Consider the following 18,897-nt stretch of genomic DNA (forward strand, 5'->3'; position numbering starts at 1 on the left):
ATATATAATTACTATGAGTAAAAATGCAAAATTTTTTAAAGAAATAATTTACATAAATTTAGAAAATGCATTATATTATCTACAAACGATTGAACAATTGATAATAGAAATAATTGCTAAAATACAAGAACTTCTTGCTTACGATTATGTCCTGGAATATCGCTTCTCCAAAGAACGCGCACAATCTGCCAATAGGTCATGCTCATAAAGAGCAACGGCACGGTATACAGAAATATCAGTTTGACAATCGTGAAGGTAGCTTGACTTTCTTGACTCCATGACCAGACACATTGCGTGAATAATATAGTCTGCACTCTACTATTTGAAGGTATAATGTGCAACACCAGTAATTCTGGAATATCTGATTGAAAAACATATGACATTGATAAATTTGTATTTTCTTTCCATAAAAAAAAAAAAAATAAATCTTTAAGAAACGCTGTTAGACAAAACGCTTTACAAACAAAATAAATAACAAGCTCATTTTTCACCAAATTTGAGACATTCTGCGTATAGGCAGACTATGATTATTACTTAATTAAAGTAACGTTACATATTACTATTTAATTAAAGTAACATTGATACACCCTGTCAAAAGTGTCAAAATACGATCCAGCATCCTGTTCAATATATTCATCAACAAGTAATTAAAATAATTTCTTGCTTCCAATTAAAATATTTGTATAAATAATTACCAAAAAGCAGCGCTATCAGCCAGATTACTATGATAGAGGTTTTCGCTCGGCTTGTCGTGGATTTGAATCTTAATGGGAAGCATATGGCATACCATCGGTCGATCGATATGAAAGTCAGCGTCAAAACGCTAACACTCACCGATACTGTCTGAAACAATAAATACCGAATAATTAAATTAATTATTGTTATATACCAATTCTGTAATTTATTACATCGACTACATTTTTATTCAAACAAAAAATCATATCTAAAACAAAATACCAATTACAATGGGGATATTATTGGAGCAACTGAGATAAAAAAAGAAACGAGTAACAATGTTATTTTATATATATATATACTGTTACAATTAATCAAAAATCAATATTTAATCGCCTTTTCAATTCTTTATCAAAATGTTTCCGACATCGTCATCTTGCTCTTTCCAAATTTGTCGCGAATCTTCCTACGCGATGCATTTAATATCTCTGAGATAATTTATCCATTTTTGTTTATATATGTATATAAGAGAATTTAAATGATGTTAAGAGGATGCCGGACCGTCCTGTTTTACCGGCCATAATAATTATATATTTGCTTAATATAAGGGTTTTGCGGTGTGTACGTGCAAAATAGGATACCTCTCCACTCGGAAATGCATGAAGGAATAATTTATTTTCCATTTGAATCTAATTAGACGTACATCAGAGAGAATATGAATAGAATGAGTAGAGATATAAGAAAGTAAGACTGAAAGGATTAATGAGATTCACAAGTTTACAAATTGCGATACATCTCTAACCTTCTTAGTTCGTCTTTCTGGTTAGCAACGAGAAACTTTCTCTCTCTCTCTCTTTCTCCTTCTCTCTCTCTCTATCTTTCTCTCTGTCTGAAACTGTCAATTGGTTTATCAAAGAGATCGTTTCTAGCTGTGTTACTACTTTGTCTACGTTTGTGATTGTCAAACACAACTGAATCGATTAATCGAAGCTTTGAAAATTGCAAATTGCATAATATTATATATTCTTTATCTTATATAATTAAAATCGGAATACTTTTTCACAATAGAAACATAATAAAAGGATTAATCTTTATGTGCGAAAAAATCACAATTCACAAAATAATTAATATCCGGGAATATTAATATATACGGAAAATGATTGAAGAAATTAATGTAGAAATTTCGCAGAAATAATTTTTTTCATGTCAGTTGTTATCTTAAATTAAAGATGCAACGATAACACAGAGACAGATAAGCGAATTCGAAATTACTAAAACGAAAATACAAATCCATACATATGAGTTCGTCTCTATTGAATTCGAAGTTAATACATATAAGTTTCTTTCTTTGTCGAGAATCGTGCATCATTGAAATTTGACTTCGATTATTGAGATTCCGTCTGGCGTTGTGCGATTTCTCTTTGATGCAGTTTCTTCAAAATCTTCTCGTTCAAAAAAAAAGTTTTAAAATAGTACAAAACATAGATAAATATAAATATGAAAAATTCATGTTTAAATAATTGAAGAAGAGAGAGAAAGAGAGAGAGAGAGAGAGAGAGAGAGCGCGTATGTCTTAGATGTAATTAATGTAATATAAAATAATTCGGTATTTTCTTGATTGATAATCGCGAGCAAGTATTTACGAATGCAAAAAACAAGCGCGCGGTAGAACAACTATAATATTTTCATCCGACTAGAGAGAGAGAGAGAGAGTACGTGCATTATAGCAAGATGAGCTAATCCGTTTTTTTAATTCCGTATCTGACACGAAACAATTTCTCCAACCTTCGCATTACAACATGTGTATACGACAATGCAGCACGTTTTAATTAAATCGCGGTTATCACTCGCTGCTTGCACGTGCGGATGTTGTATCCGTCACGCTAGCGCACGTAATTCTTTCGATAGCGAAAATAGCATACGTGGCATATGATACATGTGACATTTTCCGCGACGACGTCACAATTTTTCGATCTGGATTAATCTTTCATCCCTATCAGAGTCGTCGACGAATTTTTCTCGACATTTTCTTTAAAATTAAAAATTTCTGGAGCTTTAAATTAGTTAATTAAGATTAATTATATAAACGACAATCGATACAATTCGAATTCTTTGTTTAAATAAATTTTGAAAAAAATATTTAATAAATACATGATAATATTGTCGATCATATATACACACAAAGCACACTTTATAAAATAAATTATCAGGTTGTTAAGATATATTTCTTCGAATAAATATGCAATTTATTTTTCTTCATTAAAATGTCAAAAGTTTTTGAGTTATAAGCAATACATACATAATACCACTGCCTTAAACACGCAATTGTGAAATTTTAATGAACAATTTCTTATCTTCTTAGTAATATTCCGTGTAAATCAAAAACATTATTTTCACGTAGGTGTGAAATATAGCTTTCGCTTTAGTCGAGATTGTTCTAACGTACTTGAAATGTGCTCGGCGGCTTGCATGTGTCACATGCCACATATCAACGAATTGCGACGTAATTTTTTCATTGCCAAATGAACCGGCGCGCTTCAGAGGACGTCGAAATATCTTCCTGAAAAATTCATCGCGTTTGATCGCATCGCGGGATAGAGATATTGCATGTAAAATATCACTTCGGACGCATCGAAGTTCGCGTTCTTGATATAGCATGTCACAGTATATAGCGAATTTATGCGTTTACCGCGCCATATCTTTTTTACTCTTTTTCTCTTTGTTTTTCTTTTTTTATGAGAAATCGCGCTCTTATAGCGATTTGTGAACGTTTACCGTCATTGTGCGGCACGAACTTCGACTTATTGTTAGGTACAATTTAAATGTCGCGAAAGAAAAATGACGCCGCATACGAATCGAAGTGGCGGCGTAATTATATGCTCGGCAAATGAGAACGCGTCGATCATACTTGACTGATAACTATCGATCCATATACAGGATACGTTAACACACTATTGGATGTTCTTTTAAGCTACGAAAACGAATTTGAGATTAACACGGAACACAAACCGCGCTTATACGAAGTATTTTAGCAAGAAATACAGAGTCTAATCGAATTAAAAGAACATTCGGTGTGTAGTGCTGCAAAATAAAAAAATGCCTATATTAAATAATTTCTAAAAGAATTTCTTATTTGCTTGTTATCTCAGTCCCCTATCGGTTTTTATTTATATTTTTTTTGTCTATACATATCATACTTTGTTTTAGATATAATTATTATTCTGTAAATATAATTTGTAATTTTATTAGGGAATTTTTAAACATATATTGAAATGTCTTGGAATACATGTGTGTGATAATATCGCGCGCGTGCGAGAGGAATATTTTAAATAATAATTTAATGAGTAATAAAATGTACGTCGAACGCAACAACTTGTCTTCTCTATCGACTCGTTTTTGCCAAACTAATTATCGCAACGCGGAAGTGCGGTATTAGTTTAAAGTGAGTTCAACTTGCGAGATTGGATTAATATATCCGTTCTAAGCGGGTACGAACAGACTCTGCACGCGGCAATTTCCGCTGTTCCCTTTTCGAGTTCCATTTAGACGATGTGATGTCATGATTTAATGCAAGTAACATTTGCATAATTAATAATTAAATTATTTAATATTTTTAGATATGTATATACTTTTTTTTTTTAATTTGCGATGTTCTTTTTACATTAAAAATACACGCTTTTTCAATTGTAATATTATAGAGAAAAAAGAAATGATCCATAATGAGGAAAATAATGAGAACAAGGACTTTTTAACTTTTTCATAGTGATTCTAAATATCCTTGCATGTTTCTCTCTGACATTTCTTTTGACATTTCTTTATAGCATGTGGGAAGAAGTATGCATCAACTCTAATGATCATTGACCTTAATTAGTATACATTAGCAGTACTAAATTTACAGCAGTATCTTCTGTTTTGTACTATTCGCCATTTGCAGATAATTAAACTCAGTTTAGGATCTTCGTCCATTCGTTATAGATATCCAATGCACAGAACTGTTGGCTCTTTGACAACAATTACATGTCCTTAGGTAGATCCTTTGATGTGGCGAAATTCATAGATCTTGAGTGCCACAATATTGTCCTTGCAACGCTTGCAAGAAGCATATTCTCTACATGCTTTTCAGAGATATCTAACTCTCTCAGAGGACTTAACTCTAAATGTGTTCGTACAATATATACATCATTGAAATATATTAAATCAACATCATTTTAAATAAAAAGTAGAAAATTTTCTTAACGAAATCTGAATTTTAAATTTTTAATTTATCTCAATTTCTTAATATCTTTAATTATCTATCTTAATTATCTTTTATTAAATATCTTTAATTTAAATATCTTATTACGATTAATTACGATTTGGGTTAAAAAATTTGATAAAATAAATTTTGTTTGCAATTAGATAAATGAGATACAGTTTTTTTATCGATGTACATCATTAAGCTTAAATCTTGAAAAGATATTTTCATTTTTGATCGTTAGTAATACAATAGCTATCAATATTTTAACATATTTTTTCACATAATCATATATTTTTGCCTTAGATTTAATAAAGAATTCACTTTTAATGTTTCGAACGCGTTCTTACAATTAACATTTTACAGTTGCGTGTCACACAACGTAACATATTATACACATACACTCTAAAAAGATGTTACAGAATTACATGAGCAATAAATATAAAAAACAGAAATATATAATATTTATATTATTTATAATGTAATTTTATCCTTATTGTTCATGTGATTTTACATATTTTTTTATAATGTATGTTGCATTTGTTGGTGAATAAGCTTTATCTTTATTTCGATTTGGACGATTAATCAAACTATTTATACAGAAGAAATCGCTGCAGTTTTGTATGCTTTTTATCTGCGTCATCATATTGCGTATCAATGCAATGATATATAATATCTCGAGAAATCTTTTTTACTTATTATTTTTTTACTCGGATAAATCTGCAGTTTCGTTCAATTTCTATTACTCTACTTTTTTCCTTCTATTATTGATTAATGGCGTACATCGTTTTCTACTCTATGCGATATGTACAAGATATTCTTGAAAGAATTCTGCCATAATTCATAGCCTTTTGATTTTTCGTGAAATATTATGTATTATTAAAAATGTATATATATATTCTATTTAAAATAAATAATTATTTGTCAATAAACAGTTTTAACGTGACATTTTTTTCTTATATAACTTTAGATCTTTCGCAGTTTCATTTCATTTGAAGAAATAAAAAGTAAAATGTTTTGACTTGTGACGGTTTACTTCGCAAAACTAACAATATGTTATACGTACGCCGTTTGTTAGCAATATTTCAATTCTTCATTTTAATGGAAACGATCGATCAAGCTATATACGTAGCGGAAAGTACCGCAATTTTGTGCAGTGTGATATTTCCAATGATATATAACGTTTCAGAGGAAATTTTTATGCTTAATTTTTTTTTTGATCAAACGACTTTATTATTTTTCTAATTTCTCGTCATGTATTTAGTAAAATTAAAATAATTTTACATTCAATATGAAAGGAACTGCACAGATTTCTACATATTAAATGGACTTTTTAAAATTGCGATTTACATCGTTATCTCATGTAATATTTTATAAGCGTAACGAGCAGAGATTATGTTAAGCGGCTCATTCATATAAGGTTTTGGTATATTATCTTTTATAAAACGTAAAAAGATATTTACTACATTTTGCACATCTTTATCAGATATATAAGAATGTATAAAACATGTTATTATATTGAAAAAGCCTGCGTAATTAAGATTTAATAATATGATGAATGTGTATTATTCTAAAAACGTTTGCACTTTTTTTTAATTTTATATTCCATCATGCCAACGTTTTTTTACATTCATCATACAATATTGTTTAATCTTTAAATATATATATTCTGTCATTACATTTTTGTACGTTTCCAGATCTAAAGTTTGCTAATTTCTTTTTCCAGATTTTCGTTTGCTAACAGTATGCTAATTAAATTAATAAATTGCCATGCATAGTAAAATTAGGTATCATCCGCGACAAGTTCAACAAGTGATATTTAAATGTTTGATACATTTTTACATGCGAATACACGTGTATTACATTTGTCAACGTCACATATAGAAAAGATTACATTCATATATGAGAGAAATGTATAACAGTAGTCATTAAAATAAAAATGTGTGCTTACTTTTTCTGGAAATAAATGGCATAATGGAAAAAACAATGTCGCTGCAAATTGTATAGTGCAAATTGCAAAGAAAAAAATATTAAGTTTGTGACTGCATATTTAAAAAATGTGCAATTTAATCTCGTACACTTATTTATATTATGAAAATTATGCAGCTTGAATTGTAATATTACGTAGAGTAACTCGGGGAATTGCGAGCAATTTTTCATGAGAAACGAGAAAAGTGGACTTTTATAATGTCATTTTAATTTTATATTCCATCATGCCAACGTTTTTTTACATTCATCATACAATATTGTTTAATCTTTAAATATATATATTCTGTCATTACATTTTTGTACGTTTCCAGATCTAAAGTTTGCTAATTTCTTTTTCCAGATTTTCGTTTGCTAACAGTATGCTAATTAAATTAATAAATTGCCATGCATAGTAAAATTAGGTATCATCCGCGACAAGTTCAACAAGTGATATTTAAATGTTTGATACATTTTTACATGCGAATACACGTGTATTACATTTGTCAACGTCACATATAGAAAAGATTACATTCATATATGAGAGAAATGTATAACAGTAGTCATTAAAATAAAAATGTGTGCTTACTTTTTCTGGAAATAAATGGCATAATGGAAAAAACAATGTCGCTGCAAATTGTATAGTGCAAATTGCAAAGAAAAAAATATTAAGTTTGTGACTGCATATTTAAAAAATGTGCAATTTAATCTCGTACACTTATTTATATTATGAAAATTATGCAGCTTGAATTGTAATATTACGTAGAGTAACTCGGGGAATTGCGAGCAATTTTTCATGAGAAACGAGAAAAGTGGACTTTTATAATGTCATTTCGTCGTCAAGAAAAGATGTGCTCATCTCATACCCTCGCTTATATCTTAATACGATCATCCTGCTTGATGAGTCTCGTGAATGTTATATGCGCGTACATTGTATATATTGTTGTATGTTCGATATTACTTGTATATATTGCTTTAAAGCTACGATCTACAATACCGTCATGAAGGTAATGAATAGAGTCTAATGAGATGGACAATAGGAAGCAACTACAACACTGTAAGATAATGTAATTACGTTTATTGATCGTCGAAGCAGATGACACATTGTATCCTGTCTCACAAAATCGACCCTATATATCATGTAAATTGTGTGATTTCATATAGGATTGTGATATAAATATTATTTTTGCACAGAATTGGTCGAAATCTCCCAACAACAATGTCGAGTAATTAATATAGTAACGTAATATATTAATCATTACAATTGTCATTTTTAGAATTTTTGGATCTATAACATGTGTTTAAAAGGAGATGTGGAAAGTTAATTTATTTCTGAGAAAGGTATTTATATAAAATGGATTATAATCCAATGATTATTTTTAGTATATTAAAAAGGAATTTTGTATCTCTTCGTTAATTTAGCATTCTATTCGCATACAAGAAATCAAATTCGGATATATGACATAATCAAATGTTAATTTATTGCTCTAATCTAAAATTTATTATTTTTAATGGGCCAAACATACGCTCATTTGCTCAAGAATGTAATATACGCACAGATACGCGAGAATGAATTTCACTTTTTTTAAATATGCAGTCGCAAACAAAAGATTCTTTTCTTGCAATTTGCGCTACACAATTTGCATTGACACATTATTCTTCCGTTATATTATTCATTTTTAGAAAAACTAAGCACACATAGTTTTATTATAACGACTATTTTTATACATTATGTATATGAACGTAACGTTTTCTACATGTGATGTTGAGAGATACGCGTTTATTCGTGAAAACGTACATCTCATTCAGACATACAAAATAAATTTTTAAATTTTGATATTAAAAAGTTTTTGAATTAAATGTTCTCAAAATATACGATTCCTGAATTTAATCGCGAAATAAGTTTTCGATTATTTTTTCAGCTTATTTCGAGTTTAAGATAAATAATAATGGAACACTTATCGATACGATACGTATATATACAACGGTGTAGTTGTAGAATTTAACGTTGATCTGTAAAATATTAATATATTCAAATCATATAAAGCAATTCAAAAAGTAATTAATATTTTAAAAAATAATTATAGGGCACAATTAGATATGTGGTATTCCGTGACTGCTCCATCGTCACCCAATGTCTTCTCAAATTTCCTTCTTTTTTCTTGTTTGTTTTTTATTTTTTCTTCACGGTCACGATACACATTCTCAAAAATATGTTTAATTACAATTGCGCATATACTAATCATTAGAATATAGCAATAACGCGGCACTTTACATAGTATTCCCGACATTAATTGCACACGATGCGTATTTGAATTTATATGCAACCGAAAATTGCAAAAATCATGATTACACGAATTTATGCAAATTTACACGATGTTATCTCTGTTAATAACTATTTCTCTATCATAATACCGATGAATAGATGTACAAATTAAACTTAAATATTACGAAATATCTAAAAATATGCTGACTAAGCAATAGACATCAATTGAATAAATAATAAACTACACGTTTCAATAAATTATGTATGATAAGCGCCAAACTTATGATACGCGATTAATTAATAAATATGAGGTCGCGCGCGCGCGATAAGAACTGTATTATTAATTAAATAAATTAAATAAATTAAATAATGTCGCAGAGATACTTGGGTTAAATTATCTTGTACTCGTGATGTGATGTGTTACTAATTACTGAAAAATATGAAATTGTCATCGGCAATGTTATTCTGATTCTGCGCGATACTATGCAAGTTAATAACTAAATAAGTTACGATAATCGCATCGTATTATATCTCTCGTATCATATTCTGTAAAGAATTAAAGATTGTCAATTACATTTTGAACTATTTAACACAATATGGAATCGATATTTGCTGTACAAAATAAATGTATGTAATGTTCTGTTCTATAATGTTAGATAAATTATTTATAAATGATTAATCGCTTTTCTTTATTTGAATCACTCAGTTTCGCGATTCGTATATTAGTCTATTTTCTCAATCCGGAATAATTAGCAAATTACATTTAACTAAACATAAAAAATTCAAGGCACATGAGAAAAAATATTTAAATTTTTTGAACTTATTTAAAAAAAAAAAAATTATATCTATAAAAAAAGTTTGCAATAAAACAACACCTTATAATTTTTATGTAAGCTGTTGCTTTGATTATGAAATGTATAAATTGCACGAAATATTTGCTTCGATAAATCGTTTCAATATGTTTAGAAACGATCAATCTCGGGAGTTAATTAATCACGTGAATTAATAATCTTCAATTATTCGCGTTGAATAATCAGATTTCGGTAGTTTCTACTACTTGTCGCGATCATATTTCGGGAGATAACACGATATGTGTTACAGTATCTCTCGAAATACAATATACGACAGATATCTACTAGGAAATACCAAACTAAACATTCTCTATGAATAATTGGAGATTATTAGCCTGCGCGATTAATTAACTCTCGGGATTGATAATTCGTGGTGTATCGAAGCAACATCTATTTATCAAAGCAATTATTTTACGTCATTTATACATTTTAAATAAAGGTTAAAACGACAGATTATATAGAAATTATGAATTATTGTTTTATTGCAGATTTTTTTTTAAGGACAATAATTATTTTTTTAAACAGACTCGAAAAAAAGCATTTAAATATTTTCTCCACTTATTTCAAAATTTCTTCGATTTAAATGTAATTTGAAAAACGAAATGTTACACGAATCATAGAATCGAGTGATTCAAGTATGTAGGAAAACATTTGTGGACAAATATTTATAAAAACAATCATGTGATCACGTTAACGATTCATTAATATTTAACACTATAGACAATATAATATTCTGAATTAATTTTTATATGTTAAATATTTCGCGACGACTTAGATTATCACAGTGGTATTTGTTTGTTTACTTTGTTTTGTTGAGCGTATAGCGCGTATAGTGTTATTGTGACGTATGTGTATGGAACGCGCATTGTTATCATTCACGCGGCGAGACTCGAACAGAGTGACAACAACGCTAGACGCTCTCTGTGTCATTCTATCTCGAAGTATGATTGGGATAAGTAATAATTGTAAAAGATGCCAAACGATTATATCCTACAAACAATCAAAGATTATTAAAAAATGCGAAGAATTAATTTTTGCGATTATTGCGTCTTATTTAATTTGTAAACACAACTCGCATAGTATCATGCAGAGTAACGTGAAAAAATCGATGCCTTTTTAATTTTACCAAGTTTTACGTATTGATTTAATCACTGCGATGTTTAATTAATAATTAAAGTATAATTATTATTTTAATCGAATTTTCTAATCATGTTTCACATAAATTCAGCGCTTGTATATCGGTGATGTTTTGAAACGCGCGTATTTTATATAATTGAAATCTCTATCGCGATAACACGATGACATATTTTCCGATATTGTATTTTTCAGATATTTATCTTTAATTTTAATTTTCATATATATATATATATATATATGTATATTTATTTAGTTGCTTCACGAAATGTGAGATGTGAATGAAATTGCTGTACAAAATGCATGCGTGTATTATTCGTTAATAATACAGATTTGTTTGCACATTGTATGACTTTGGCTGCGATTTTTATCTGTCAAGCAAATCGTAATTTTCACGATATCTCATTGCAATATAAAATAAAGCACGCATCGTGTGCGATTAACGGAATATTATATAAAATGTTGCGCGATTGTCATACTCTAATTATTGCTAAATGATTAATGCGCGCGCGATAGTAATTAATCATTTTATTGCGAATGAATAAATCGTGTAAGTGCCATGAAGGAGCAGCAAAAGATAAACAAGAGAGGACCCGGGAACGCATTGAGCGACAACGGTGCAACCATAAGGTAAGCATATATAATTTTGTTAATTTATTTGTTATTTATAAAAATAATTGCTGGCGATAATGATGTGCTTACATTATTGTGTAATATAAAATGCAAAATATTCTAAATCTTACTTTGAAATATTTAAAATATTTAATAAAATATATATAATCAATAATTTTATATAGATATATGTAATATATATCTTAGCATTGTAAATATAGCAGTAATAAATATTTAATTGCACGCGATAATTACTTGTTGAAATACTAATTATTCTAAACATTGCTTTATATAACTTGGATATATTAATATTTTACACACATTAAATATAATACATAGGTCCGATAATAAAAATAAAGGTACAAGGTTTGATAATATATAATCTGTGCGCGCAACCTCGGAGTTACGGGCATGTATTGTTACACGGGAGAGAGGAATAATAGCCGTGCAAGAGTTGTTGTCTTCCACCCACTGGTCAGAATCTGGCAAGCAAATGAAATGGCTGATGTGATTGAAAATTATACCAAATTCGAGGTACGCGCAGTTATCAAATTTTTGCAAACAGAAAAAGTGAACCAGAGTGAGATTCATCGTTAAGTTAATGAATGTTTATGGCCAGAATATTTTAAACCGAAAGACAGTGCGCATGTGGTGCAACAAATTTATATATATAATCAATAATTTTATATAGATATATGTAATATATATCTTAGCATTGTAAATATAGCAGTAATAAATATTTAATTGCACGCGATAATTACTTGTTGAAATACTAATTATTCTAAACATTGCTTTATATAACTTGGATATATTAATATTTTACACACATTAAATATAATACATAGGTCCGATAATAAAAATAAAGGTACAAGGTTTGATAATATATAATCTGTGCGCGCAACCTCGGAGTTACGGGCATGTATTGTTACACGGGAGAGAGGAATAATAGCCGTGCAAGAGTTGTTGTCTTCCACCCACTGGTCAGAATCTGGCAAGCAAATGAAATGGCTGATGTGATTGAAAATTATACCAAATTCGAGGTACGCGCAGTTATCAAATTTTTGCAAACAGAAAAAGTGAACCAGAGTGAGATTCATCGTTAAGTTAATGAATGTTTATGGCCAGAATATTTTAAACCGAAAGACAGTGCGCATGTGGTGCAACAAATTTAAAGATGGTCAAACGGTACGCTTTGAATTTGAAAGATGTGCCTTTTGGTCATTTATTTCAGCTTAAAAGTGGCCATAAACATTCACTAACCTGCAATGAATCTAATTCCAATTCACAACTTTTGTTTGCAAAATTTAAAATGTTATAAATGAAATTCATAAAATGAATTAAGTTATATGATGTCATATAAAAACAGAGTTATTAGAATTAAAATTTGTGAAAATGATATTAATTATACTACTTTTGCGTGTATGTATGTGTGGTGGTATGTATGTAAAACTTCTTGTGTGTTTATTTTTTTATATTTTATTATTCCAATAAAATCTTTTGTGCCATGGCATCTTATAAACACTGTTCGTAGCTACACGAGATTTTATATATTACGTAACTGTGAATTAAAGAACTACATGGACATACACATACATGTATAAAATTTTATGAATTTTTATATAATTTTATGGCATGACATGTTTTGTCGTAAATATAAAGAGCAGCTTCACGTGTTACGCTACAAACAATGATAAATTTGAAAAATCTCTCTTTATAGTGAAATAGGAATAATACAGTTTTTATAGTAATTGAAGCAATTTGTTGTTTTAAAGTATATTAAATTGGAAATAGAATCGCAATAAATAAATTGCAACAATAAGTATCTTTTATAAAAAAAAATAAAAATAAAAATAAAAGAACTTAAATATATAAAAATTTAATCTGAAATACATATATGTCTGCTTTAAATCGACTCTTGCCTCCAAATTTTACACAAAAATTATATGTGAATATATGAGAGAAGATATTATATATCTTCAAATTTTTCGGTCATTTTTAGATCACTCTATACGTACGTTCAAAAATTTTTTATCCGTGTCGTTACATTACGCGTGTTATATCGCGGAAACGATAGGTCTCCGATTAATTTATCGGACGAGGACACTGGCCGATGTGTGATTGCCTTTGCTGTCGCTTTCGGCTTCGGTGCTGCAGCTGCATAGGGTTCGCGGTAAAAGCGTTAATGGCTTGCATTATTTCGCCAAAACTCGATAATGAAAGGAAATGATTTTTTACGTATAATTATAAAGCTAATACATTCGCTCGATATATTTGTCGACATGAAAATTACATTTGGTGTTAATGAGGACAAACAAGGAAATAACGAGAAAGTTTAAAAGGAACAATGAAATATAAATGTTAATCAATATTTACGTTTAATGAATATATAATTAATTAAACATGAATATTTATTATAAAGAATATCACATACTCCTTTTTAATAATTATTCGATGAATTTAAAGCCAATTTTTCCTTTGATATAACGAAATCAGCTTCAATGTTCGGAGGTTATTTATTATCCTTAGATTAAATCAATTGAAATATCAATCTCGCTATATAATAAATACAATAAACTACCATTGCGCGGCATCTTTGCTCGGGGCGCTGATAAGGTATCCTAAAACAATGGGTGATAAAACGAATCGATATTATGCTAGTTTGGCGTCGTAAACTATACTTGTCAGACGACTTTAGAACACGAATAAGCTGCCGCACGCATCAAACTGTTTTTTTTTTTTTTTTCGTCTTGTGACTTTAATTTATCGTAGTATTTCTTTTTAACCTTTTATCCACAAATTGCCAAAAGATGGAATAGAAAAAATATTTCTCTTATGAATTTTATTTCAATAAAGTTCTCTAATAATACGCATGGAATTTATGTTTGAAAATGGAATAATTCCGATATTCACATAAAATCGGATTGCATAAATTAATGATCGGCAATTATATACAAAGTTTAACAATAGAAGACAACAGAAGATAAAAATAATTTTTTTATTCTTCTTTATAACTATAAAATATAAAGAAAACAATTTTTTAAGTCCAACTAAAAATTTTTGTTTAAGATTTAAATTAGAAACGATTACATATATTGTTGGGATATAACATTTTTTCAGCATAGCAGATGTATGTTAATTTTCCTAAAAATGTACGTTTTCTGATTTTCACGGGCATTGAACTAAACTTTAATTTAGCCCAAAAATTGAAGTGGAAAGATTAAGTAGCGTATTGCGCAATGTATATTTGCGGCGTCAATGATTTAATATATGTATGTGATAAATACGTTATATTATCCGACATAATTTGTAATAGGATTAATTACAATGCGATCTTTGCATAAATTGAAACAGCCATGAACTTTAGTATTCAGTCTTCAGTACTTCATCTCGAATCGCGCGCACAGACAAATCGATATGACACGGTCGGCTTTCTACCAATGCGCGTATTTCCATTCTCGATCTATGGGACGGAATAATAGTGATAAAGTTCGTTTGTTCCGAATCCCACGAGCGTTATTCTCGCGATTTTTATTCGGTAACGTCACATGATGCGTGAATATCGTGCGGAACTGTCTCGTATTATACGCATGTACAACGCCAACATATGACAAATCCTGACAGTATTGATGATCGACGTCTTGTCGATACTTGTACGATACTTGTCGTATAATACGCGTAAAATCTGTTTACGAGTCATATTTTATATACCAAAATACAGATCTCGCGAAATGACAACGTAGGGTTTTTCCTTTTTTCTGTAAGTCGTCTAAAATGCGACTTTATATCGCATCGCGATGTCGTAAAATGTTCATATCCGTGTAATAACAGAAGAATGAATGTTATCCTCTCTTACGTGTCTCTAATCGTTTAATCCATTTTTGCGAGTCGCGGATTACCGCTGCAAATAATGTGCCGTTTTAAGGAATGCAATGCAATGGACACGTGGAAACTTTGTTTGGCGTTATATGATGCTGTAATGCATTCTGTGGACACGGAATGAACATAACAAATAGAATTTACATACATGAGCACGTATCCATCTAATCGAGACGTTTATAATCAAACGCATTAATAACACGTGAATTCTTTTATGAATGCTATAATGAATTAGAGCATTATAATTTGCTTTTTCTCATTCTTGGAACATGTATATTATTCCGTTGAACTTTAAATTTTTATTGCTTTAAACAATTGCATGAACGGAGAAGTTTGCACAGATTTATATTACGAAACATTTCCAAATAAAAATCGTTTTTTGCCATTTTATTTGTAATGTATTTAATTTTGATTATACATTTATATTGATTAACTATATTAACGATTTTTTATGACTACAATTTATTTTAATAACAATTAAATTTATCTAATTATTTGTTAAAAATAAATAATCGAAATTATAAATTATTAAAACTGTAATAATAATTTTCTTATATAAAATTCAACAAATAATTTATTTTAAAAGATTACTTTTATACAAGAATTTTACGAGAATAATATCCTATCACGATAACATATGAGTGAATTTATTTATGCGATTAATCAATTTCATACATGTAATGAATTTGCATTTATATCATATCTGGAAGGACCATTGTGCTAATTATGAATATGCAAGAGCAGATGATATTATACTTTTCAGGTTATATATAGGATCGATATACCAGTACAACATATATCATTTATGACATCCGCAAAAATGCGGTGCTTACTCATAGATGAAAAGATAAACGACATACATCGATTTGTTGTCGCGTTGCATAAAAGTAATCAATTGAAATAATATTATACTGTAGAGTTCTATGATGTTCTGCGCACATTTTGACTTTTAATTTCAGGAGATTATTATATATATTCAGTTTTAGTGATAATATTATTAAATAAAAATGAATTATAAAATAACCGATACTAACTATTATCTTTAATGATTAATTATGAAACTGATATCATCTCACCGAGAATTTTATAAATAATATATATAGATATATACAGATAGATACTGTTAAAAAATAGAAAACCTAGAAATTAATTTTCTTCTACAATTGTATCTTCAAAGTTATAATGAGATCAAAACGCAAAGAACAGAATATAAAAAAAGAAACGAAACAGTAATCAGATCGCGTGGTGCGTGACTTGGAAACTATAATATACAATATTGGGTAATAGAAAGAAATTGGATAATCTCTTTTAACTATCTTATGATAAGTCTGTCAACGTATTTTAATAACGATTATTAAAATCAGAATTAAAAAATTCAACATTCTATTTAAAAAAAAAAAAGAAAATAAAAAATGTTTAAGATTGCAAAAAAATTAGTTGTACATACAATATCCTTCTCTCCCTTTTTCTCTTTTTCATAAAATTATAGTTATCTTCTTAAATGTTAAATTTCATTTTTATTACTGAAACAGGGAAAAAGTATATAATCCAATTTTCTCCCTCTTTCGCTTTGTATTTTTTTTTCTTCAATTTAAAAATTTCATTCTTTCAAAAATAAAACTTTTGAATACAAATATTTTATTCTACATTTTCGAAACTTTTAATGATTTAATGTTATACTCTATCCTATACTACCATCAATAATAAACTATCTTACACAAAATATTATTTGCTTTAATAAAAAGATTTAACTCTCTTTACAATTTTTTTATGAAAAATAATCTCTCAGAATGATATTTTCAAAGATAATATGTATTATTTCTTGTATACAAACAGTTAGCTTTGGTTTCAACATTGTATTTTTTTCCTATTTCCTTTATGATAAAATACAATTTCGCGATTGGATATTGAGGACATCAATATATACATATTTTACATACGGAACGATGTATGTAACTTAACCAAAAAATTTAATTATATTATGTAAAACTTTCTTCTTTAGGAAGAATTAGCACAGACGATATATTTCATAAATGTTTCATTTATATGCATATGTCTGAATTGCTAAACAGGTTTCACGCGCGTGTATCTACTTTAAAAGAACTAGTTTAACTTGATTGAAATTATTGATAAAATTAATGCATAACAAATTTCATACGGTGTTAATATTTTAATACTACATAAAATTTATTTTTAATTTTATATGATTCTTCTTTCATATATTATTATTTATTTAATATCATTATATACCCAGTATCTATTATTACTATATATTAATTATATTATTGTATATATAATACAGTGATACGTAATTTTTGTGAATGCGAGACTATGATTGCTAATTAACCACCGATGCCTTCTTTAACTGAACTTTATATCAAACAAAATACCTACACATATCTTTTACAATAATCTTTATTTAATACATGTTTTATGTTCTGAAGATACTTGTTAATTTTTAGATATATTAAGATTAACGGTGCGTTTTAATAATTAAATGAAGAAATATATATAGATTCAGCAATATACATATACATATAAGATATATAGATAAAATTCTCTCTCTTCTGCATTAAAAAAAAATTTTATTCCAAGATATCAACGATTGAGATAAACATATAATGTATACCATTCTTTGTGTTCAAGATATAAACTTTTTATTTAAAAATCAATGTATTGATATATGTATATTTTAATACATCTAACGTAAGAATTAATTAAACTAAAGAGAATATAAAACACATGCTACATAGAGAATATTGTAAACAATGTATATATTTTGTTTGATATAAAGCTTAGGTGGAGGCGCCGGTGCTTAATTGGCAGCCAACAGCCTCGCGTTTACAAAAATTATGTACTGGATATGTCTTGATGGCCATACCCCGCCATATCGATGTTAAACCGACACGACGCGCTATTGAAGTAGCGAGTACCCTTTTTAATCGATCTACTTCATGTCACGGTCTTATAAAGTCTTTATATCGAAAATTATATACGAGATAAATGTAGCTCTGTCAGCCATCTATCGCCCATTTGAGAAACTAATATCTGTCAGATACTTTGAATTCAAATCCGTGATATTATCATTAATTTATTCTAAGAGAACATTTCGTATTGTTTGCAAACGGTATTGACAATATAATTAAGATCAAAAAGTTATATAAAATGTTGTATAAATCTTAAATATTTATTTGAACAACTGTTTTCATAATTGTATAAATATATTCATGATTGTATTTTTTTTATTGTTATAATTATTTTTAAAAATTAATAAAATTTATATT

The 18,897-nt window shown here is 28.5% G+C and overlaps 1 protein-coding gene and 1 non-coding gene across 7 annotated transcripts in view; both read right to left on the minus strand.

The window, feature by feature from the left end:
- LOC115241654 (orexin receptor type 2-like) overlaps positions 1–18,897 on the minus strand; it is a 36,223-nt gene that overhangs the window by 8,727 nt on the left and 8,599 nt on the right. For all 6 annotated transcript variants that reach the window (XR_003884935.1, XR_003884937.1, XR_003884936.1 and 3 more), the window contains 2 exons: positions 696–843; positions 143–361 (listed from right to left, as the gene is read on the minus strand). Coding sequence is in view for 3 of the 6 variants with exons in the window: in XM_029817510.1 (XP_029673370.1) it covers positions 143–361; positions 696–843 (367 nt within the window). In the remaining 3 variants the exon portion in view is untranslated. The remainder of the gene's footprint in view (positions 1–142; positions 362–695; positions 844–18,897) is intronic.
- On the minus strand, positions 18,415–18,553 carry LOC115241667. Its single transcript, XR_003884948.1, has one exon. It is a non-coding gene; the product is annotated as a U11 spliceosomal RNA (small nuclear RNA).

This window comes from Formica exsecta, unplaced genomic scaffold (genome assembly GCF_003651465.1).
Source record: "Formica exsecta isolate Colony F162 unplaced genomic scaffold, ASM365146v1 scaffold500, whole genome shotgun sequence".
Classification (NCBI taxonomy): domain Eukaryota; kingdom Metazoa; phylum Arthropoda; class Insecta; order Hymenoptera; family Formicidae; genus Formica; species Formica exsecta.